At 42.3% G+C, this 26,511-nt stretch overlaps 1 protein-coding gene across 1 annotated transcript in view; it reads right to left on the reverse strand.

The window, feature by feature from the left end:
- Positions 1–25,061, reverse strand: part of PPP1R14B (protein phosphatase 1 regulatory inhibitor subunit 14B) — a 31,982-nt gene extending 6,921 nt beyond the window's left edge. Inside the window, exon 1 of the mRNA XM_089652822.1 lies at positions 24,567–25,061. Within this exon, the coding sequence (XP_089508948.1) occupies positions 24,567–24,770 (204 nt within the window). The 5' untranslated portion in view covers positions 24,771–25,061. The remainder of the gene's footprint in view (positions 1–24,566) is intronic.
- Positions 25,062–26,511: the final 1,450 nt, after the last annotated feature.

A 26,511-nucleotide genomic window follows, 5' to 3' on the forward strand; every position in this document is an offset into this window, starting at 1 on the left:
AATGATATCCCTCCAAAATGGCTAATGGTAACCGAACAGTTGTCAGTGGGCAGGCAATTTGCTATGGGGGCACACCGTATCCACTCGTTCCCAAGTTGTGTTTCTATGGACACACACAAAATTTGATTGACAGCAGCCAATGGCTCCTGCTGCTGTTGCACTCTGTGCGTGAAGAGGAAGAGAGGGGTGAAGAGATGCAGCCATGCACAGCGCTGGATCTCTTCTCCCCTCTCTTACCTTGTACCCTTCTAAAAGAAAAGGGAGGACAGAGAAACAGAAAAACTTTTTTTTTACCTTTTTGCAAGGAATGCATTAAAAGTTAACAGTTCTAGCTTTAGTATCACTTCTAATCAATGAAAACAATTAAACCAGCAAAAGGAAATCGAATTCTATTCACCTTTTTTTAATGTGATATGACCTGCAGACGGGTTAATTTTTTTTTTCCCCCCTGGCAAGAACATGCTAAAATGCATGCTGATGAGCATTAACAGTACACATCAATGAACAAAGCCACCTGTCATAACTTGCAGTCAAATAATAAATAGCTTAAGGCCTCATTCACCAGGTAGGGAGGGGGTTACACCAGTAGTCTGAATGGGCCGTGTGTTTATGCGGCTGGAGCCGCCAGGTGCTGGGCGCACGCAGCTCATTCATGTCCATGGGGTTACAAAAAAAATAAATACATAAATAAATTTGCCTTTTGATGATCTTACAACAACTCTTTCGTAATGAACCATAGCTAGAAAATTAGGCAGAGAACCGTGCGCTTATCGCTCTGTGCACAAAGCCCATCAGGCCCTAAAATCTAACAGGAAGGAAGGAAGACAACTTTTAGGGCCAGTTCACGCCACAAAAATGCACCCTAGGTTCGTTTTTGCTTACAGCTCACACCACATTCCATTCCGGTGCATTTTGCGGTGTTCCAGTACAGTTTTGTGAACGAAAAAAAAAAAAAAGAAGAAGAAAGTATCCAACCGCTTATATCATGTTGTCCAAACTGGCAGTACCTATCACTCCCTCCTCAAAATTAACATTAATATGATCATCAGTATGACATGGGCAGTTACGATCATTTTTTTTGCTCAAAGTTTCACCACAAGCAGTGTAGGTACTTTAAACTTGCGGGCGTTTTACAATTTTATATTTTAGGGCTTGAAAGGCTTTGTATGCAGAGAGATAAATGCACAGCTCTTGGAGTAATTTTTTAGCTATGTCTATGGGGTTGCAATAGCTGCATGGACACAGTTGTCAAATTGGGACAACCCATTTAACGTAAAGAGGCATTAAAGTTTAAAATAAATAAATAAAAATATTTTGGACGGGGCAGTGTACCGTCAAATCTTGGGTGAGAACCTTCTTCCCTCAGCCAGGGCATTGAAAATGGGTCGTGGATAGGTGTTCCAGCATGACAATGACCCAAACCACGCGGCCAAGGCAGCAAAGGAGTGGCTCAAGAAGAAGCACATTAAGGTCCTTGAGTGACCTATCCAGTCTCCAGACCTTAATCTGACTGAAAATCTGTGGAGGGAGCTGAAAGTTTGAGTTGCCAAACATCCACCAAACCTTAAAGACTTGGAGAGGATCTGCCAAGAGGAGTGGGCCAAAATCCCTCCTGAGATGTGTGCAAACCTGGTGGCCAACTACAGGAAACGTCTGACCTCTGATTGCCAACAAGGGATTTGCCACCAAGTACTAAGTCATGTTTTGTGAAGGGGATCAAATACTTATTTCCCTCATGAACATGAAAATCAGTGCATCATGTGTTAGACATGCATTTCTTTTGAATTTTTTGTTGCTATTCCCTCAGTGTTACAATACACCTACCATTCGATTTTTAGACTGATCATTTCTTTGTGTGTGGGCAAACATTCAAACTCAGCAGGGGATCAAATACGTGTGTGTGTGTGTGTGTGTGTGTGTGTAAAATAATAATAATAATTATTCCCCCTGCAGGTTTAAGCCACACCACTCGCTTTAAGCCATGGCATACTAGCACATAGTTTCAAACTTCCCTTTAGAACGGAGCCCTCCAGCGGTGCCCTCTCAGCAGTGAAATCTTCACCCAGTCTTCTGGGCTTGTGGGCTCAGTGGTCACATGAATCGGGACCTCACACAGAGGTCCCCTACAGCGATCTGTGTTCCAGAGGACACAGCGGGCACTGATCGCGGTGCAGCGTGCTCCCAGGGAGCACGCACAGGCAATGGATGCAGGGGGACGTTTAGAAACATCCACCCGCATCGGCAGCGCTCCCGTCCGGCCATCAGCAATGGGCCAGACAGGAAGAGGTTAATAAAGCAGTTTTCACCCAGAAACATTGGGCATTTCCACATCCTCCCATTCTGTAGGGTGTCTGGGTTTGCTTGCTACTCTGCAAGAAATATCCATCTTAGATTGGGTCTGCCGGAGAGCACTAATATAGAAGATGTCATCACAGCTTAAAAGAAAAAAAAAAAAAAACAAAAACCTACATTTTGTCTAAATGAGTGCAGATAAGTCATTTAATATCTACCTGATATTTTTAATTGACCTGCTGCGTCACATTTTCATAAGAATTTTCCAGATACATATATTTGTAGAATCTTACACTAGTGACTGTCTAAAGTTTAATCAGGACCATATGCAATAACTGATGAACAAATAGGACACCTGTGGCCTTAATAAAATAAAGAGTTCACCAGAGTGAATTCTGATTGGTTCCTATAGGTTACTGCAAATAAAACCCCCCAGAAATGTACTGAATAAGCAAGCTTGAGCACAATGATAGTCTTACTGAAAATATCAGGAAAACTAAGGTTCTGGCAACAGGAAAGAGCTAGAATCAGAGTTGACTGTGAAAACACCGAAATAGTAGACAGCTTCAGCCTCCTTGGATCATTATTAACAATGAAAGGATCCAGCAGTCAAGAAATACGATGCAGCCGTCACTGGGAAGGTGAAGCCTGACAGACCTAGAAAAGTGCTGCTAGGCCTACAAGTACAAAGATCAGAACTGTCCAGACTATGTATTTTCGGTCTCTCTCTCTCTCTCTATGGATGCTGGACTCTCAGCATTTTTTCAGCGCAACACATTAACCAATAAACGATTTGTTAAAAATCCTACCCCGGCATTTACATTTAAGACTCTCCATACCACTTGTTCCTGTTTCCCCATTGCTGCTTCCCTGAACTTCCAGAGTTTACAGGAAGTAGTTAAGAGTGTACAATTGCTGGGTGTCCACTGCATCCCTGTGCTCCCTCCAGGCATACCTGCTCCTAATCTATTATATATGTACTTCAACTTGGGGGGGGGATGGGGGTTGGTCTTTCAAAATTATAGAGTTAAGACTGCAGTACACTGGAGTGCTGTGGCGTGACCACTGTAGCTTACGCATATAGTTGCAAATGTGTGCAAACTGAACCCTTTGTTTTTAACAAACTGTTAGGGTTAATTCGGTTTTGTTGCAGACTGGGAGGTAAGTGAGCTGGGAATGTTCCTGGTTTTTTGTTTTTTTAAACATTGAACAATGCAGCCAGCTGCTGGTGGTGGTGGTGGTGGTGGTGGTGAAGGGGAGCGCCTTTGCATTCTAGGCAATGGGGCTTTGTGTTTGTATGTACGCAGTATAGGGAGGACATTGTAGGGCCCAAATGCAAGGGTGACTCCACAGGAACTGCAAGAGAAGGAAGTCACCCTGAAAATGGAACACTTAAAAGGCAGCAGTCATGGAACCAGCTTAAACAGAAACATATGAAATTATTAAAAAGATAAAGAAGCTTTAATCTGGATGTCTTTACATCAGCCACTGAAAATGCCTAAAATGAAAGGCAACCCCCCCCCCCCTTCCATTTTGGTTAGAGTAAGGGGGGTTATAACCCCAGTTTTTGTTATTGGTGTCCCACTGGGGAGATTTCCCTTCACTTCTTTTCCCATAACAAAAACCAAAAACAGGAAAAGAGAGGAAATGCCAAGTAAGAGAATCCCAGTGTGCCAACAAGACAAGTGTCTCCAATTGAATCTCTCTCTTCTATTCGTATTCCGTCAACCCAGAATTTGGGATTTTCTTTTGATGATAACAGTAAACAGGACCTCATTGTACAAGCTGTTAAAGAACTGACTGGGCAAAGATTGAAGGACTGCAACAGGTTCCCAAATCCTATTGATGTGTGAGGCTAGGGTGTCATCTCCATACCCATCGGTCTAAAGGAGACATCTGTCCATCCACGGCCAGCCTTACTAAGCAGCAAGCACCGCCTTTAGGAATCGTTCACATGATTACATATGCATACACCCATGTGCGTACACCCCACTTGGATTTTGCAAACTCCAGGAGGGATTTCAAGTGTTTTGCATTGAAGAGAGGCCTTCATCTACACACTCTGCCATAAAGCCAAGATCGGTGAAGGGCTGTAGTGCTAGTTGCCTCTTTGGGTCTTTGTCCCATCTCCACACAGGATCTCTGGAGCTCAGTCAGAGTGACCATTGTGTTCTTGGTCGCCTCTCTTACTAAGGCTCTTCTTCAGCCGATTACTCAGTTTGGCAAGGTTACCAGCTCTTGGAAGATTTCTGGTTGTGCCAACCTTCTTCCATTTGAGAATTATGGAGGCCAATGTGCTCATCTGCAGAACCTTCAGTACAGTGGAATCTTTTCTGTAGTCTTCCCCAGGTCTGTGCCTTGCAATATTAATGTATGTAAGCTCTGGATGCAGTTCCTTTGACCTCATGGTTTTTTTTATCTGATACAGTATGCATGGTCAGCTGTGATGCATTTTATAGGCGTGTGCCTTTCCAAATAAGGTCCAATCAATTTAATTTACCACAGGTGGACTCCAATCAACATGTAGAAACATCTCAACAATCAAGAGAAATGGGAGGCATCTACTGAGTGTAGATTAATGAGAAAAAAGGAACTTAAAACAACTGTAGTAGGGGATCTGAATACTTTCTAAATGCACTGTATACGACACCCTATATGTCCATTTGTTAAAAACCTTAGGACACTGATGAGATTATGTGCATTTAAGAGGATGTGGAACTTTTCTGCACTGGAACTCTCCCACTTTGCTATGTGTAAAAGTAGAGAATGCACACATTTCCTCAATTATGTCCACCATGATGTCAGCAGTATAGTGTGTGGGTGGAAGTTCTCACAAGATCCCAACCAACACATCAGGTGACTCAGCATTAGAAACTCATCCACCAGATGCTGGAACTAGTAGCTTTGGATTACAGTTCTGATTTAAGCTGATCAACTTAACATACTTAACCAATGCAAATACAGTAAGACTGTGGGTATTCTTTAACCTTAGGTAATGAGTCAGCTAGTTGTAGTGAGGCAGATTATTAAATCTACAGGAAAAAATGTGGACGCTCTGCTCATAGAAACCAGATTGCAGCCTTCTTAAAGCCGAACTTCAGTCCTGCTTACTACCAGCTGTGCCGTACTGGCCTGGCCATTATACCACATGTGCAGATGGGCTGAAGGGTTCTGCCCAGCCTTTTAGGTCCTAGCAGAGCCCTTCAGCACACCTGTGCACATGCAAGTGATTTCCCTTGCAAAGACATCAAGCTGTGGGAATTCACAAAAAGTTGGCTCTGCGCCAGTGGAAATCTCACACGCACATATATATTGGGGGGGGGGAGGTTTAGCTTGCTTGGGACCAAAAGTCCTGCGGCACAGCACGCGTGCATACACGGATCCCTCCAACACCAACCATCTGAACACAAGTAGGGTTTTCCGCACATGTGCAAAGCTGACTATTAGTGGATTTCCACAGCTTCATCGTCTTTGCACAGGTAAATCACTTGCTCGGGAGCGGATGTGCCACGGGGCTTTTTCAGGACAAGAGGGTGAGAAAGGAGGCCAAATTACAAAAAAGGAAAGAAAAATAAAAACAACATACACCAATTGTGAGAGGAGTGGAGAAGTCAGGGTAACCTTTCAGGGCGACAGTCTGCTTTAACTCTAATAAAACTAACTGTACCAACAAATCCATATGTAAAGCTTTTGGTTTAATCCCCACTATATATGCTGACAGTGATCATATACTTATATAGATTCCCAAATTAATAAAAATACTCTCAGTCCACTCAAAAATGATATGTCACTTAAAAGGTGAGGTTTAGTGGGCTAAGCAACCCAATGGCTTCTTTATATATCATCTATTCCAGTGGTATGATTTTCAGGCCATAGAGGATGCGATTTTCTTTTGTGCAACCACAGCTTGTAGGAAAGAAAAATCATCAACATATGAAATAAAGATGCACAGACTAAAAGTACACCTCAACTCCACAGTAGTGCTGTGATTCAATATTTCACAATTTATCAATAAATACATAACTATAAGAATATAAAATCCTTAAAATAGTCCATAATAGTGAAAAGAAAAAAAAAGTGCAAAGTTCCTTCTCAAATTGTCCAACAAATAGCGTATGTGCTTGTGAGATCCCTCTCCCTCCAGATCATTGATCACAAATAAAAAACAAAATTAAGCTCATCAATAGTGAATAATAGCATCAGGATGTAGAGTACAGAGTTCTCAGCTGGATCACCACCTCTGGCACCATTGGGCGCAACTGCCACGTCACTTCTGGTTGAGGCTTAGACACCAGATCCATTTGCCATGATCCAACACGTTTCGTCACTTCCGGCTGTCACAGGGGTTGACGTGGCAGGAGCACCCGATGGTTTTGGAAGTGGTGGGACAGTTGAGATAACACTGTACTCCATTACCCATGAACTTAATTTTGTTTTCCAATTCTTGAAACAATGAGCCAGATTGCAGAATTATCTGGTGACAAAATGCCTGGACGCGGAGCTGTATTGTATATAAAGCAAATTAGGTCAGTCATGAGAGTGGTTGGCATATATTTCCGGTGGGGTTTTTTTCCTGAGAGAGAGGGATCTCACAAGCACATATGCGGTTTGGAGGACAACTTTGGAAACCAAAAAAAAAAAAACAAAAAAAAAAAAAACACGACCACCACTTTTTCCTTTGCACAAATTTGGACTTTTTATTATTATGAACTTTATTTTTAAATTGGGATGTAGAGGATCACAGCGCTACTGTGGAGTTGAGGTGTACTTTTATTTCATATGCTCCCATTCCTTTGAATGCTTTCTTCAGAACACAAAATTAGAAATTCAACGAGGAATGTTCTTGCCATCTGTACTGGCCATTAGAAAATAAGTAAAAATCATGCAAGCCTCCCATGATGGATTCTATGTACCATAAATCCAGCTGCACGACAGTGACCTCTTCATGGCGGTTCCGTGGGAAGGGGAAAAAGGAAGACAACAAACTACTGTATCCTTCCAGAGGTATAAGAAGCTACAAGGTGATCCACCCAACTGGGGCTGGCCATCCCAAAATATATCAGTTTTGGTGGAGTTGACCAACCAGCTAATGTTTTTGAATGCATTCATATATTTACTATAAAAGGAAAAAAAAAACAAAAAAAAAAACACAGGATTCCTTCAAAACATGTAAATGGTTCAAAATAGAGTTACATTAACAGTAAATAAACTGAGAAGTGCACATTGTACAGTTCTTTAATGCCTCCTTCCCACCCAAACAACTGGTAAGGTTTACTTGATTCCAAGTTCCTGAGGGTATAGATATTTGGAGACCTAATCATTACCAATCAAGCCACAAGTGGGAACAAAGTGCATTGAATGTTCTTATGCATGTTAATGCGGGAGGTCTGCTAGAGGCCTGGAGGTACACTCCATTAGTTGAATTAAATTGTACTCTCTCTAAAACAAGAAAAGAACCAAGAGTGAACTTTTGTGTAAAACAAAATACAGAGCTAACAGCAAAAGCACAAACTGTTATAAGAACAGGTCACATATCGTGTAGAAGGAAAGAACATTCCCGCTCGCAATTCTGTGCACATAACTTTTTTTTTGTGATTCCGTGTGCCCTATGTTTGTTTGTTTGTCATGCAAAAGAAGCTCAGGGAATAACTTTGGCTCTAAGCCAGGCAAGTTGTTACACGTGCGATTTTCCACGCAACAAATCGCTGCAAAATCGCATCACTTTTGGGGCACCAGTCAGAATGAATGGCACCCAACCCGTGCATTATTTGTTTTGCCCCGAAATGGAATCTGTCAGAATTGCACCAATCCTAAACAACTGTCAATGTGCTCGCGATTCCTAATTGCCCAAGTGTGAATGGGGCCTAGAGCCTATTTTACTGCAGACATTTACCTCAATGCTGCATGTAGCCACCTGACTTACTGAAGAGTCACCATAAGAAAGGATGTGCCCCATCCTTGACCCCACCTGATAGAAGGCTTAGGTTCCATCACTTGTCTGTGGTGAGAGACTCTACAGCAGTTTCTCAACCTTTAAGTCAAGGCACCCTTTTAAATTCTGTATAATCTGGAGGCACCCTTTAAAATCCTTTACAATCTTGAGGTACCCATTAAAAAAATAAAAAACTAAACAAATAGTCTTACAGAACGCAGCACATGTGGGACACCCAACGTCAGAGGCGATTTATTCTTCCAAAGCAAAATACACCTTTATATATAATATTCACTCTCCGAAGCAGAAGTCATTGTACACTGCCCAGCAGGTCAGCAAAACGTTTCCTTAGAAAAAAGTCCTCTTCCACTTGTTGCAGTAGCCCTGTAGCCCCATAAACTGTAATCTATTCCTCGTCAACCTGGAAGCTGATAGAGGCGAAAATCGATTAAAACCTACAGGGTTGCAGGATATGTACACCAAGCTGAGAGGGATGTCACTGTGCTCACCCTTCAATGGAAACCCAGCTGCTTGACAGCCTACAGTGGCTTCTGGATTGGAAGGGGGGGGGTTGTTTTAATTAACCCCTTGCCTACCGTAGGACATTCATGACATCCTTAGGTTGAAGTAGTTATACCAGGATGATGCCTGCAGCTCATCCGAGTGTTAAAGTTTTCTGCCAGCGATTCCCTACAATGCAGAATGTATTAGAGTGGCTGATCAGATCACTTCTGCAGGTGGGGGTCCCCTACTCACACCGCCACCTTTTCCGGGCTCTACCGTCCATTCATGGAATCCGGTAGGTGGCAACAGTGAACAACTAATGTTGTTCCTCCCTCTCTGTGATACCTGGTTAGGATTTTGTCACTTCTGGTTTCCATTCTGTTTACCAGGCCATGAGGAGCCAATTAGACCAATCTGTGTCTGTCTGGCTGCACTGGAGACCAGTGAAGAGATCTCTGCATAAGGAGGACCTGTCATGGCCCATGCTGTCACAAGGGAGGTTTTTCATACCTTGTGATGGCAATAAAAGTGTGTGTGTATAAACACACACAAAAAAATATATAAAAGTTGGAGATAAATATAATTTTTTAAAATAAATTTAAAATGCCCCAGTCCCCTTGCTAAAGCATACGCAAGTTTACACATATGTAAACAATGATCTCACCACCCTTGTGAGGTATCATCACAAACATAGGTGATGCTTTAACCACTTCCCGACCGGCCGTTGTATATAAACGGCTGGATGGTAGCAGTGCAGGGTCGGGTGGCCGTTTATAAACGGCCTCCCCGCACCCCTGCTGGTGCGCACTCCCTGGGAGCGCGCAGCGCCGCGATCCGGTGCCCGCTGTGTCCTCCGGACACAGTGAAACACCGATCATCGGACGGGACCTCTGTACGAGGTCCCAATCATGTGATCACTGATTGGGCAATAAGTGATCACATGCAAAGTAGTAAGCAAGATGTCACTTCTGACATCATTGCTTACTACCTGTGAAATCTGTGAATGATCACAGAGGTCACATGGTACAGGGCTATTCACAACAGCCTTGTACCATGTGACAAGCTGTGACCAATTACAGCTCACTCATTACTTCTCAATGACTGCAAGAATGCAGACAGAGAGAAAGAGAAATGATTGCGGTTACATTCTATATGGGTGTAAAAGCAGTAAGTGTAAAAAAAAAAAATAATAATAATCTTCATCACCCCCCACATGTAGTACAGTGTCACCATGGTGACACTGTACTGCTAGGGTGACCGTATGTAGAAAAAAAAAATATATATATAAAAAATAAAAATGTAAAAAAAAAAAAAAAAAAAAAAAAAAAAAAAAAAAAAAACACTTTAAAAATTTTTTGGACTTTTTCATTTACATAGCAAAAAAAATAAAAATCCCAGCGGTGAATAAATACCACCAAAATAAAGCTTTATCTGTCTCAAAAAAAATGGTAAAAAATTCATTTGGGTACAGTGTTGCATGACCGTGCAAGTTTCATTCAAAGTGTGATAGCGCTGAAAGCTGAAAATTGCCCTGGTCAGGAAGGGGGTAAAAGTGTCCGGTCTGGAAGTGGTTAAACACCTTTACAGCTTACCAGTTTAAAGTACCATAGTTTGGGGCCATTCCATGGGCATACACAATTTTACACAAAGCATGGTATGTTGGGTATCCATTTACTCAGTGTAACATGTAAAATGTATCTCAAAAACCCTTGCGCAAATACAGTGTGATAGAAGTAATTGCAACACCCATCATTTTATTCTATAGGACATCTAAAAAAATAAATAATATATGTTTGGGGTTCCAAGTAATTAGCAAAAAAAGAGAGGATAGATTTTACATGTATGTGAGAAGTGTCAAAATTGGTCCAGCAGTCAAGTGATTAAAAAGAGGTGGTCAGGAAGGATCACATTTTTTTTTAGGCTTGATCCTGCAGTTAAAAGTGAATCTGCGGGACATGAATATTGGAGCAGCCACTACTGAATTGTTTTTTTAAAGTGCAAGCAACAGGGTTCTTGTCTGTACCCAGATTTCATTATTTCATGACTTGCTGACCCAGAACAGTATGTGCATATTAGAAATTCCAACACCTCTGCTGACCTTTAACATTCATTTCATTTTGGGGGAACAGCACAAATGCACATGGTTGAGGCTCCTTATTTTGTGGAAGGACAATCGCGAGAACAACCTGTCTAATCAAGGCTATGCTAAGATTTGTAGGTCAGGTCTTCCATCATTCCATTGTAGATTGTTGGCTTTGTCAGCCCATGTCAATGTCATGCCAAAATGAGGGAAATCCCTGGCTGTCACCAGAACTAGTGTCCCTCTCTCTCCGTGATAGGGGTAAACAGGACAAACAGAGGGTGAATCTCTATTAAAAAAGGGGGAGGACATAGACTGCAGTAAAAACCTGACAGGTGTTCTAATCCCTCTCCACTCTTCAAAACTAAAGAAAAAAAAAAAAAACTTTTGCCTTAGTTTTACTTTAAAGACAAACTTGAGTTGAAATCGTAATGAAAAGCAGTCAACCGTCTGATGCCTGAACATAGCCTTTAAGGTTTTCGCAATGTGCAAATACCATTTGAGAACGTCAAGTGCTGGTCCACTCTACCCCATTACTCCCTTCTATTGGTCCTTAAGGTGTACAGCAAAAAAAAAAAAAAAAAAAAGGGTTGCATCTCTGGAATACATGCACATGTCTCTGCAATTTGTTCATTTACAGATCCTGCAAGTACAAAAAATATCTGTGGATCTGCCAGAAATGCACCCAGCTACTAGGTACTGTAGGGGGCTGACAACACACAGCATTTTGTGGACAGACTGTTGTCAGCCCAGCCACTGTTTTCTAAACTGCTTAACTACAAGCACTCTCAGACCTCTACAAACATAAAAGGATAACTATTCTGTAGTCCAAGATGACAGATGTGCAGAGAACCAGGACAGCTCTGAACATCTGAGATGATCAACGGTTCTGTCTTTTGTACATCTATCAAATGGATACAAAAATGCTTCCAATGACATAGACCTGGCGGTGCCCGCAGCCACCACACAGACCTGAGCCCGCAGCCACCACACAGACCTGGCGGTGCCCGCAGCCACCACACAGACCTGGCGGTGCCCGCAGCCACCACACAGACCTGAGCCCACAGCCACCACACAGACCAGGCGGTGCCCGCAGCCACCAGCTACCACACAGACCTGAGGCCTCAGCTACCACACAGCAGCTGCATCTTCCTCATACCCTGCTCCCAACACGCACTAGGTAGGCAGTAAAGTGAGAAAGTGATATGCTGCTTATAAAGAAGGCAGTCCAGCTCCTTGCTGGCCTTGTCCATTCCCATGATGCATGTTTGGGCTGGAGGGATCAAAAGGACAGTTGTTGTGAATGAGGCCTGAGGGCACCAGAATGGTCACAACAGGCTTTACTTCTTTTTTGCTTACTCTCTACACCATAAAACCAGGAACATGAGGATAAAAGCACACTTATACATTGAGAACAGTGATAATTCTGCCAAACTACAATGAAGCTTTTGTTGTTACTGAGAGGTTACATCGTGCTCAGCATGGAGAAATATGACATGACAGGAAAGTATGTCTACTAGAGGAGATTTATAGCAGAGGGTCATACAGTCTATGCTGTGGCAGGAAGAGGTAATTACTCGAGTTCTTGAGGCTAGTGACTCACTTCCAGTACTCCTGTCTCTGCTAAAATAGCACATAATGCAGCCCAACTGCAGATTTGAATAGTAATAACATCTATGGGCATAAAGGGAAACGAATTTTATATATATATATATATATATATATATATATATATATATATATATATATACATACACACACACACACACACACACACACACACACACACACACACACACACATACACACACACACACAGTGGGGATCAAAAGTGTGGGCACCCCAGCTAAAAATTTGTATTAATGTGCATAAAGAAGCCAAGGAAAGATGGAAAAATCTCCAAAAAGGCATCAAATTACAGATTAGACATTCTTGTAATAATATGTCAACAAAAGTTAGATTTTATTTCCATCATTTACACTTTCAAAATAACAGAAAACAAAAAAATGGCGTCTGCAAAAGTTTGGGCACCCTGCAGAGTTAATATCTTGTACTGCCCCCTTTGGCAGCCAAGAGTCTTTAAATTCTTGTTTGAGATATCTTTGCCCATTCTTCCTTACAAAAGTCTTCCAGTTCTTTGAGATTTCTGGTCTGTCTGTCACGCACTGCTCTTTTAAAGGTCTATCCATAGATTTTCAATTATGTTGAGGTCAGGAGATTGTGAAGGCCATGGCAAAACCTTCAGTTTACGCCTCTTGATGTAATCCCCCGTGGATTTCGAGGTGTGTTTAGGATCATTATCTATTTGTAGAAGCCATCCTCTCTTTAACTTCAGCTTTTTCACAGATGGCATCAAGTTACCATCCAAAATTTGCTGAAATTTTATTGGATCCAGCTTTGTGAGCGTCAACTATTTTCAGTTTTCTAGACAACTGCTTAGAAGAATCCATGGTGCTGATTGTTGGGGCAAGGTCAGATGAGTCTGGGCATTTAAAACCTTTGAGATTGACATCACCTGGTCTTCCCAGACGATGATTGAGAACAATCCATGACACTGGCAGGTCTCAGCTTTGCAAAGGGGGCAGTGCATGCTATAAATTCTGCAGGGTGCCCAAACTTTTGCAGACGCCATTTTTTTGTTTGTTATTTTGAAAGTGTAAATGATGGAAATAAAATCTAACTTTTGTTGACATATTATAAGAATGTCTAATCTGTAATTTGATGCCTTTTGGAGATTTTTCCATCTTTCCTTGGCTTCTTTATGCACATTAATACAAATTTTTTAGCTGGGGTGCCCAACGTTTCAATCCTCACTGTATATATATATATATATATATAAAAAAATACACACTGTATATACTCTCACACAAGTATATATGGTTTTCTCTGGTTTACTCCGTGCCCACTGCATTTGGAGGGCAGTCAGCCATGAAGGCACAATCCATCTACTCTCAGGGCAGCAAACCTTCCGAACACCACAAAACACTCAGTACATGCCAGCCTAGCAAATTTATTTCAATTGAGAGGGGAGGATGAGCAGGCAAATGCTACCAGGGTGACTGTCATCTTATATCTGTGGGCTGCTCCTGTGACTGTCATGTCATGTCTTGTCTGTGAACTTGCTTATGGGTCAGCTCACATTCAGAAACATTTCCTACAATAAAATACAATGTCAGCTCTATGATGAGACGCTTTCAAGAGAAAAGCCCAGGCAGCTAGAAAATGTTCTTACAGTCGGACTCTTGAGGTCTGCTTTCTGTTATGTTCTGTGGCAATACAATTTCAAGGTGGCCATACTGTTCACCAGGGGTATCCAAACATGTCAAAGGGCCAGTCTTTTTTTTTATAGTTTTGGATAGAGTGGAGGAATAGACCACCTGTCAGGTTTTTATTGCTGTCTGTGCCCCTGTTAGTGTAGGGACAGGTTCTCATCTCTGCTCATGTGAAAGAGGCCGAATGGAAAAATCTTGCAATAGGGACAACCAGGGATTTCCTCTCAATTCCTGCTTAGGCCGACCATATATGGGTCGAAATTCGTCCAATTTTTCATCCGAAAATCGGACCTAAGAATAATCGGCTGATTTTTGCTCTGTTAGTGGGTCAATGGTACTGGCCGATTTTCGTGGTTCCTCCCCTTTTCGGTGATCGGGCATGTTGGAAAATTCGTGAAAAAAAATCCTTTTTTCGACTCAATGATGGTCAAATCATACGATCGTTTTTCCAAAAAGAATATGCGCATGAGCTGTGACCTGGAAGGAAAAGAAGTTTCACCTGTAATGCAGGCCATACATGGGCTGAATGCCAAACGATTTTTCGTCCGAAAATCGAAAATGTCGTTCACTTGGTAATCCCTATGGTGCCATCAATGATTTCAAAAATTGGCCGACCCAAGTCATAAAGTTCACCCCATATAACAGGAGAAACTTCTGTTCCTTCCAGGTCTCGGCTCATGCGCATATTCTTTTCGGAAAAACGATCCTACGATTTGACCATCATGGAGTCGAAAAAAACAGTTGTTTTTCACAAATTTTCCAATATGCCCGATCACGGAAAAGGGGAGGAACCACCAAAATTGGCCAGTGCCATTGACCCACTAACAGAGCGAAAACCAGCCGATTATTCTTAGGTCCGATTTTCGGACGGAAAAAAAAAAAAAAAAAAAAAAAAAAAAAAAAAAAAAAAAAAAAATCGGTCGAATTTCGACCCACGTATGGCCGGCCTTATATGGGGTGAACTGATGACTTGAACGAATGACAATTTCAATTTTTTTTTAACTCCTTTGTGCCAAGCATACACAAATATGCTGCCTCTCAACAGCTGGGCGAGAGGTTGCATAATTGCAACGTAATTGAATGTAGCAGGAGGCAGTTTGTTTGCAAAAGGACTGGACAACAGTATAGTAATGAGTGTCTGCAGCCAACAGTGAAGCATGGTGGAGGTTCCTTGCAAGTTTTGGGCTGCAATACTGCAAATGGAATTGGAGATTTGGTCAGGATCAATAGCCCAAAATGTATTCTTCAGCAGAACAAACTACCCCCAAAGATGCATCCAATGTCATTAGGAATTATCTTTAGAGTAAAGAAGGACAAGGAGTCCTGGAAGTGATGGTTTGGCCCCCACAGAGTCCTGATCATGGAGTCTGTCTGGGATTACATGGAAACAGAAGGATCTGAGGGAGCCTACATCCACGGAAAATCAGTGGTTAGTTCGCCAAGGTGTTTGGAACAACCTACCTGCCGAGTTCCTTCAAAAACTGTGTTCAAGTGTACCTAGAACAACTGAGGTTTTGAATGCCTCTTCTGTTCTATACACACCCTTCAGTGTTGCCCATATGTCTGAAGATCTAAGCACTTTGTCATGTGTTTCCTGTTAAAGGGGAGTTTCAGAATTGAACTGATCCTTCCCTTCAACCAAGGTTTTGTTACCAAGGGTCTCAACACGACTCAACACCTCTTTCATTTCTTATATGTATTTTTGGATAGATTGGGAGTAAGTTGGAATCTTTGGAACTTTTTTTTTTCCTTGATTGGGGAGGTTCTTCCTCACTTCCTGTCCCACAGCCGAGGCAGGAAAAGAACAGAAAAATTCCCCACTGGGAATAGGAGCAGCAATAAGAATGTCTGAGACCTTTGAACCCTTTCTCCAAATTACTAAAAAAAAGATTTTATTGCCATGTGTATGTTGATGGATTGAACAACCTCAACTTGTCCTTTTCACAGAGGAACAGAAAGTGAGGTGCTATCTTCCCATCGTGGAGACAGAAAGCAAAAAAAAAACCTAAGAGGTAATACCATTTCCCCATTCCATGCTTGGAGTTGGAGGAGAACTATACTTTTGGCATACTTGTCCAATATGTTGCCTACCCACCCCCAGCATCCCCTCACCTTCCCTGAAAGTCTTATACTTGCCTGTCCACACTGCTGCAAGATCTGCACTGTTCGGCCCACAGAAAGCCACACGGCGACCATTGCAAACTCTCTGGTTGAACTCACAGTCTACATGCATGCATGGAAAAATCATATTTATTGCTATGGAGGGGTCATCCATCATTGGGACTCATAACAGAAGGACTCTCAATAGGATCAAATTCTGTACATGTGTGTAAGAAATGGACTGGCCGGGAGAGTTCGTACCACTGGCTGTGCAACTTTCTAGCATGGATTTGGCAGGAGCGTGGATAGGCAAGTATAATATTTTAAAGGAATGCCAAGGGGGGTAGTTTAGGCAGGGTAAATTAACCACCTCCCATCCGGCCATTGTATATAAACGGCCAGACGGTGGCAGTGCAGGGTCGGGTGGCCGTTTATAAACGGCCTCCTCGCACCCTGCTTGTGCGCGCTCCCTGGGAGCGCGCAGCACCGCGATCTGATGCCCGCTGTGTCCTCCGGACACAGTGAAACACCGCTTGTTGGACGGGACCTCTGTACGAGGTCCCGATCATGTGATCACTGATTGGCCAATCAGTGATCATATGCAGAGTAGTAAGCAAGATGTCACTTGTGACATCATTGCTTACTACGTGTGAAATCTGTGAATGATCACAGAGGTCACATGGTACAAGGCTATTCACAACAGCCTTGTACCATGTGACAAGCTGTGACCAATCACAGCTCACTCAGTAGTTCTCAATGGCTGCAAGAACGCAGCTAGAGAGAAGGAGAAATGATTGCTTTTACATCCTTTATGGGTGTAAAAGCAATCAGTGTAAAAAAAAAAAAAAATCTTCATCACCCACAACAAGTAGTACAGTGTCCCCATGGTGACACTGTACTGCTAGGGTGACAGTATGTAAAAAAAATAAATATAAAAAAAAAGAAAAAAAAAAAAAAAAGTTTAAAAATAATTTTTGGTTATAAACTAATTTGGGTTTTTTTTACTAAAAAGAACGGAATAAATTTTGGCGAAGATTTATGATGAAATACTATTTGCACAATTTTATAAGAAAACACTTTTCAAAATTTTTGGGACATTTTAATTTACATAGCAAAAAAAATAAAAATCTCAGTGGTGAATAAATACCACCAAAATAAATCTTTATCTGTCACAAAAAAATGCTAAAAAAATTCATATGGGTACAGTGTTGCATGACCGCGCAATTGTCATTCAAAGTGTGATAGCACTGAAAGATGAAAATTGGCCTGGGCAGGAAGGGGGTAAAAGTGTCCGGACTGGAAGTGGTTAAAGGAGAACACAGACTCCATATCTCACAGCCAACTATGCTTGGCACTTGAAACCTCCAGTGATATTGGAAGTTCTATGAGTAGCTTTCATTTCATGGAACAGGGATAGGCAACCTGAGCTCTCCAGCTGTTTGAGAACTACAAGTCCCATAATGTACTGACAGACTGACATCCACAGGCATGACGCCGAGGCAAAAACATGATGGGATTTGTAGTTTCATCACAGCTAAAGTGCTGAGGAGTAAAATAAAGAGTCTGCTTTACTGTATTACTTGCCGTATGCCTTGCTCTTCTCTTCAACACATCAGGCTGTGGGTGGTCCTTCGGTTTTTAGAACAAAATGCCTAAGTAAACTGTAAACTTCCTGTAATATTCTGACATTCGCATAACTCTGTCACAGAACAAGCTCACCTGCTAGTATGGGCAGCACAGTGGCTAAATGGTTTGCACTTCCACCTGGCAGTACTAGGGTCGTTGGTTCGAATCCCAAACACAGCACCACCTGCCTGGAGTTTGCATGTTCTCCCAGTGCCTGCGTAGGTTTCCTCCAGGTACTCCTGTTTCCTCCCACACTCCAAAGACATGCTGGTAGGTTAATTGGATCCTGCCTAAATTGGCCCTAGTATGTGTATGTATAAAAGTAAGTTAGGGACCTTAGATTGTACGCCCCTTGAGGGTTAGGGACTGATGTGAAAGTACAATATATATGTAAAGCGTGGCATAAATTGACGGTGCTATATAAGTACATGAAATAGTCTGATTGGTTGCCCGGGATCTGCATGTTAAGTAGAGGTCTGCAAGTGCATGCGATTCAGACAGGTCACAGCACACCAATTGTATACAAACCAATGCAAAAAACCAGACCGAATCAACTGAAGGAAGTATTGAGTGTGCCTGCTAGAGTAAACTGTGTCCCCACAGGAGGAAATGTAACCATGTACATCTAAACAATGTAGGCGGTCATTACGCAGGCCTTAACAAGAATTCCCAACACTCTGGAGACAGAATGAAATTAACGAGTGGAAGACACAACACAGTTGTTGGAGCCAGCGCCACATTTAACAGCTCTCTGTAAACCTGACAATTGGCTGTGAAGTTCCATGACAATGATCCTGTAGGTACATTCCTGCAGTCCAATCGAGGATATAAAAAAGGGACCTACGGGGACTAACTGGACGCCAGCCATGCATGCTGGATCTGGCTGCTGACCCATTGTTCTCACCAAGATCATTCTTCAGACACACAGGTTGGCAGAAGTTGTAGGTCTGGGTCTATGGAGAGGGGTTGGGTGCTGGGGGAGGCCGCACGGTCTTGGAGCAGAATAGTGATCCATTTCTCCTCCAAGCATGCTCACTCCTGGGGCATTGTGAAGTACCTACAGACATACAGTACATACCATCCCCAACCACAGAATCAGCACAGGTGAACAGTCTATATAATTTGTAGGTTCCTTAATATCCTAGACGTGGCTTTATATTAATATAACAATAATATTCCAACTCCAGTATTAATATTAAAGTGGTGAAAGTGAAAGCCTGAAAGTTTGTTTTTCTTTTTTAACCGTAATGCATTCTCTACATGAAGGGGAAAAAGAAAAAAAAAATTAAATACTTCTCCCCCCTCCACCACCCTACTTACCTGAGCCCAAACTTGATCCAGCACTGTGTGCACAAGAACAGTGGCTCTCTCCCTCCTCATTGGTTTAGAGACAGCAGTGGGTGCCATTGGCTTCTGCTACTGTCAATCACAACCAGAGAGCAGGGCAGAGATGCACTCCCTGTGTTTATGAACAATGAGACCACACACACTTTTCACTACTCCAACTACCCTCATCCCCCAATGGAGCACCAACTCCTTAACGCGCCCCCCCCATACACACACTAAAATAAATAATAGACTAAAATGCTCCATGGGGGATGAGGATAGTTGGGCTTCAAGTATTACTAAAGCCTGGTTCACACTAGTGCAATTTCAGATGCGACCTGGGCCCCACAGAATCGCATGACAATAGAAATCACATTTCAATTGTACCCACTCACACCAATGTGACAACTGCGACTTTGGGGAAAGTACAGGTGCTACTTTTTTGCATTGCAGTGCAACTTGGTGCCCCAAATAATTCAATGGAAATGCACCCAAACACATGTACCTGAGTTTATGACAGAGTTTTGCATAGTCTCCTTCTACAAAAAAATTCATATACAGGCGTAGCTCAGTTTGCGAACGCCTCGGTTAACAGAATTTTTGGTTTACGAATGAAAATCCATTGGAAATAATGCCTCGGTTTACGAATTTTTTTTTTTGCAATATGAAGCAAGTTTTCCCAGGATGCATTGCGCCTGGGAGGTTTAGAGAGCCGGCTCCATGCCTTTAAAGTGCACTTTATAAAGCGTTTTGAACAGACAAGACTTTTTTTGTTACTTTTTTCTGACCTCTGGAACGGATTAATTGGTTTTCAATGCATTCCTATGGGAAAGCGTGTTTCGGTTTATGAATTTTTTTGCAATATGAAACATCCTGGAGAATGCATTAAATTTGTAAACTGAGGTACGCCTGTATGTGAAAAACGCATACAAAAATGCACTGGAATTTGGATCAAGTCGCAGCTGCATTAGTGTGAACCTAGAATGGAACTGTTTAATTGCTGTCAAACACTCAAGATGCCCCACCAGTGTATCCTCTACTAAGTTCAATGGCCATTCCAACACTGCTGTGGACAAATGCTACAGTCACAGGTATGTGAGATCACTGACAACTATGACTCTGTACTATAAAGGAAACATGGATATTGTGCTGTACATGTATAATAAATGGATGTCTGGATATTGTCCCGTACATGTATAATAAATAGATGTCTGCATATGTGCTGTACATGTATAATAAATGGATATTGTGCTGTACATGTATAATAAATGGATGTTGTCTGTATATGTGCTGTACATGTATAATAAATGGATGTTGTCTGTATATGTGCGGTACATGTATAATAAATGGATGTTGTCTGTATATGTGCTGTACATGTATAATAAATGGATATTGTCTGTATATGTGCTGTACATGTATAATAAATGGATATTGTCTGTATATGTGCTGTACATGTATAATAAATGGATATTGTCTGTATATGTGCTGTACATGTATAATAAATGGATGTTGTGCTGTATATGGATGTTGTGCATGTATAATATATGGATATTGTGCTGTACCTGTATAATATATGGATGCTGTCTGTATATGTGCAGTACATGTATATGTCTGTCTGTATATGTGCTGTACATGGATGTTGTCCCGTACATGTATAATAAAGGGATGTTGTCTGTATATGTGCTGTACATGTATAATAAATGGATGCTGTGAATGTATATTGTGCTGTGCATGTATGAAACATGAATGCTGTGTGTATACACACACACACCATTTCCAGACTACATAGGGGGAAATGGGCTTGAGGTTCATTCCTCCCCCTCCTTCGGCAAGATATTTGTCTCCCCACTTTTGTAAAGCAATCTATGTTTGGCTATTATGATGACTTATACCACCTGGCCACTGCATTCCTGTTTTGAATGAATGATGACTTTGTCTCTACAAGTCTTCAAATACATTTGCACCCTTTCTTGATCAATGACTTTTTCTTATGGTCGTTGAAGGCTTCTCCCTGTTCACCCAGATACCATTGACCTATACCTAGCAGGAGCTATCTCAGAATGTGCCGATATCATCGACTGGCATTTATGTTTTGCCCTTTTTCCCCTGAAGAAGTGGGTTGTGTCCCACAAAACACGTTGGAATCTCTAATGCAAAGCATTTTTCATGGTCTCAAGTGGATACTGTATCACTAGTTGTTCATTAACACCTATTATCGCATATAGTTGGGTGTTCTTTGTCTATATATGTATATACTTCCACTGATAACCATTTACAAGTTCATATACGATCTGTACAGTTGAGCCTACTTCGTTCCAAGACAGTGGCTGCTGTTTGCTATGGCCAATGCCCGTGGCATCTATTACGTCCAAGACATCGGCCGCTGCCTACTGTAAGCTACCCTTTGTTGATTTTAATTATATGCCTTTATGTGTCTATGTCTGACTAAATTTTTCCACCGATGGGTGGCTTTTTAACCTAATTAAAATGTGTTCAATTTTATCTACTGTTTTCACTTTACTTGTATTGGCTCGGTGTGGTACTTTCAAAGCCCCATTAGCTTTTGTGGTTAGGGTTCTCTTTTCAATTATTTCATTAGGGGTCTGGTACCAGTAAAACCGTTACACAAGGATAGGGAGAGTTATTTTCTCTCCACCGCCTACCCTCCCCTTACCCATTGTATAATATATGGATGCGGTGCTGTATACGTATTATACATGAATGCTGTGCTGTATATGTATTCACGTGCTGTACTGTATTGTATATGGCCTTGTAAACAGTTTACTGTGGAAGTGGAAAACTAGCTTCAAAGTGAATCTGTATACAGCAGGAGAAGTAGCAGGCCTGCTTTACAAGAGTTATAACACCTATCTTGGACTTCACAGCTTTCACCAACTTGCACAAAGCATGCATTTTCCTCCCCAATTTTATGTGACAGAACTCAGGCCTTGTGATTGGCCAGAGGAGTGTCACATGTTCCCTCATACCTGGAAGTACAGAGTTTACCATGTGGTTCTGGTAGCAGAGGAGCGGGGGAAGACATGTAGAGGGTGCTTTCTGTGTCTGCTATATATTAAACCTTTTATTTGCATCGTGTGCTGAAGTAATTACCACTTTACACTCCATAGTCCTGAAAACTGAATATTTGTTGAGACACTTCAAAAGCAGGAAATCCCTGAATACAACTATTTACAATGTACACAGCAGGACAACTTGTTATGACCCGATGAATGTTGGCTGTAAAGAATGACAGGGTAATGACTAACAGAGAAAGCAGAGATACACCAGAGACAATAAAACAAGCCTGGGGAAGATTCGGAAACATTAAAGCCGCTCTCCATTGTTCATCCCGTCCACAACAAACTACTATATAGGCCAGGGGGGATCCAACCTTTTGACTTTCCTGGGCCACGTTGGAAGAAAAAGGAATTGTCTTGGGTCACACATACAATACACTACCAATAAGGAGAGCTGATGTGCAGAAAATGTTTGGAAGAATAAAGTTCTGTAAAGCTGATAAAAGTTCAGTAAAGCGACACTATCAACTTTTATTCCGGTTGCATGTGTTCGTCAAGTGTAAATGCATTTTTACAAACAATTTCTGCAGCCCGCCAAAAAAAACAACATTTTTAAGTAAGTTTACAATTTTGTGTTGGGCCGCATTCATAGCCATCCTGGGCTGCATGCAGCTCATGTGTCACAGGTTGGACACCCCTGATATAGTGTGTATATATACATACGGGAAGCACAGTGGCCAACTGGTTAGCACTTCCACCTGGCAGTACTAGGGTCGTTGGTTCAAATCCCAGCCACGGCACCACCTGCCTGGAGTTTGCATGTTCTCCCTGTGCCTGCGTATATACACACACACACACACACACTATATATATATATATACACACATACATAAACTGCACATACTGTGTAACATGTGGTTACAGAATTCCAGGCAAAATTTTTATTTTCACATGCAGTGGAAAAAAACAAAAAAACAAAAACACAGCTCGTTTTTATCTAAGGGACTGCAGAGTGGAGATACACTTCCCTAATCCGCTGATCCTCCAAACGCAAGACTGGTCTCCACCACTCCTGCTTCCTGCACACTAGTTGTTCTTGTGAATGGACTGTTCCTGATGTCATCACGCCCACAGACTGCCTCTGGACGTGAGGACATTAGGAACAGTCCACGGCTGGACATGGGGAAACGCTATTTTTCAAAGGATCAGGTAAGTAATACTTTTCCTTGTACTCCTGGACAAAACAAGAAGTTATTTTTTCCACTGCATGGGAAAATAAAAATTATGCCCAGAGTTCTTCTTTAAATATTATATAGAGAGTAATATTATATATGATAGATAGAAATTTTATATAAAGTAATATTATACATAGGAGTAACATTATATATAGTAATATTATAAATAGAGAGAAAGTAATTTTATAATATATATATATATTACATACAGAGTAACATTACACAGAGCGCGTAAGATTATACATAGGAGTAATATTATATAGATTACTCTATAATATTATTACTTCATATGTTATTACTGTCTATCTATAATATTACTTTCTATTTATTTTACTATATATATATATATATATATATAGTGTAATATTATATAGAGTAATAATAAAGTATTATTCTATAAAAATATTATATACAGGGTAATATTATAGACAGTAATAATATATGAATATTATATACAGAGTAACATTACATAGAGAGTAAAATTATAAATAATATTACTCTCTATATATAATGTTACTCTGTATATTACTACTTTATATATTACTCTCTCTATATTATTACTCTGTATATAATGTTAATTTATATATTACTACTTTCTATTTCTAATTTTACAATATATAATACAATATTACTCACTCTATATAGTAATAATAGAGAGAGAGAGAGATAATATATAAAGTATTATTCTATAAAGTAATAATATATGAAGTAATATATATATTGAGAGTAATATTACATTTTAGAATGATGCCATTTCCTTTGGTGGGATTTTATAATGAGATCATCCAATAATAAATGATTACAACATGATCTGGATCATTAGTTCCGGCTGAAACTTTATGGAGCAATGTGATCCCCGCCCCCTTCGCTGTCACATGCTCCTGACAGGTGTCCCCAGCTGTCCCCAGAGCTCAGGGTGTCATCAGCCCACACCCCCATCACCATCCATGCCAGGCTCAGAGGACATGGACTGCCCCTCCCAGAATGAAGTGACTAACCACTGATCACCCCCCAGGGAATTGCTCTGCCCACCCATCCTCCTGACACTGGGGACATCTAATCTCATTGACTCCTCTAAAGTGGATTAGGTCATCCCATCTGAGAGGTGGGGGGGAGCAGTAATTGCCCCCCCCGGTGGTAGATTGCCCCCCTTTCCCCGGGGTGTGCGAGTGTCGCCCTCACCTGGCAGTCATAGAGAAGGACCAGCTGCTCCAGGATCCACTCCTCCAGCCGCAGCCTCTTCCTCAGCTCCTTGCGGTCATACTTGACGGTGACTTTCCCCGGATGTCGCCTCTCTGGCTCCTCGGAGGTCTCGCTGGGGGACTGGAAGTAGACCCGGGGGGAGGTGGGGTGGGGGCTGGAGCCGGGGCTGCTGAGGGCGGCCATGGGGCCGGTGATCTCCGGGGAGAGGACAAGTGACAGCGGGGCGGACAAAGGAAGGCGGCGGTCGGGAAGTGTCTGTGAAAGGTCGGGGCAGATCAGCAGAGATAGACACGTGTGTGTTGGAGTTGTCCCGCTCCGCCGATCATTCCATACCAGGCTGTGCTCTCCCCCCCGGGACTTCAGTCAGACGATCGTCCCTTCCATCCTGCACCCGGCCGCCCTGTCTGCCCCCACGTGGACTCTCCCCGATCTCTTCTTCCTCTCCGCTCTCTCTCTTCTTTGTTTCTGTCCGTCTATCCCGGCTCCGCCCTCTCCACAGCCCCTCCCCTTTGTGGGTGGTGTCCTCTGTGCCATGACATGTCCTGCCAGCTGTCACATGTTGGAACTCCTGTCCTCCACACCCCATGTGTGCACCCCCATAGCCCCCCACTGCCCCCTCATCTCATCTATAGAGCTGTATATAGAATGAATTACTTCTCCATAAAAACTCTCTCACTGCTAAACCTTCCAATTTCTACCTTTCATAAGCCAATGTAAGGACATAAAGGGGGTAAAAAAAATAAAATCACAGGTGCAGCGCCAAGCCCGGGTCACAGCAAATGTAACATTGAAATCCTGCTACTTCACTTGGCCCCATGCGATTTAACATGCGGCTTGCCTGACATCTGTGCGACTTCATGCAAGTCGCCCCTGAAATCACTGAAAAAAGTGCAGGAACTATTTTAAAAATTGGTGCAACTCCAAATGGTTCCATTGCCAATAGGGTGTGACTTGTATCTTGGATCTGTCAAATCACATGACAAGTGAGCCTGGGTTACGGCCCCCACAATATACACCGTACAGCTGAAGTGATCACGCAGGTTGATCTCTGTACGGAACTTATGATTGTTAAAGCAGAATGTTTTTTCCCGTGCAGTGCAGCAAGGGTTAACTTCATTTTGTCTAGGGGTGAGCAGAGAGCTTATACTCGGGTGTATTTACTACAAGGCATTTGCCTAGGGCATCATTTTTCAGGGGAGGGCAGCACCGGCCCCTGGAAGAAAAGACAGAAGAAGGGACACACGTAGCATGGGGACCAGGTGGTAATCGAGAGAGACTGTGGACTGCTTGACGGTGTATGTAGAGCCTGACTCTCATTCCCGGGAATGTCCGGAGCTGTGAAAGTGAGTGTCTTCTCTCTCTTGCCCCAGGGGCTTGGGTGTCTGGTGTATGGGGGGCGATGGTAGTGGTAGGCTCTCTTGGGTGGAGGGACAGGAGAGTTGTTGGTCAATGTTCGTCTCTCTCCATGGGCGAGGGGGGTGGTGTTGGTCGATGTCAAACTCTCTCCATGGGGGAAGGGGGCAGCTGCCAATTTTTGTGTTGCCTACCTAAATACACCACTGCTTATACTCACCTGATCCTTTGATCCCCACAGAAAATGGCACTCCCCCACAGCAAGTAGGGGACTGTTCTTGCCATCGTCACGTCCAGAGCCGGTCTATTGGCGTGATGGCATCAGGAACAGTCCACCACACTAAACTGCAGGGGGGGGGGGGCAGGAGCCAAAGTGACTGATCTTGCACTGAGAGGATCTCTGCTCTAGACAGAAACAAGCAGGTAAAGTGTAAAGTTGTAAACCTCAGACATGCAATATAAACAAAGCATATCCCTCTATAGCCTGTGCTTGTCTCAGGAGCGCTAAGTGTCATTTCTGTCTGCTGCTTTATTCCTCTTCTATCAGCATGAATCACTTCTGACAAGTTTT

This window comes from Staurois parvus, unplaced genomic scaffold (assembly GCF_062004578.1).
Source record: "Staurois parvus isolate SC_StPar_1 unplaced genomic scaffold, SC_StPar_1.0 ptg000694l, whole genome shotgun sequence".
In the NCBI taxonomy this organism is placed as follows: domain Eukaryota; kingdom Metazoa; phylum Chordata; class Amphibia; order Anura; family Ranidae; genus Staurois; species Staurois parvus.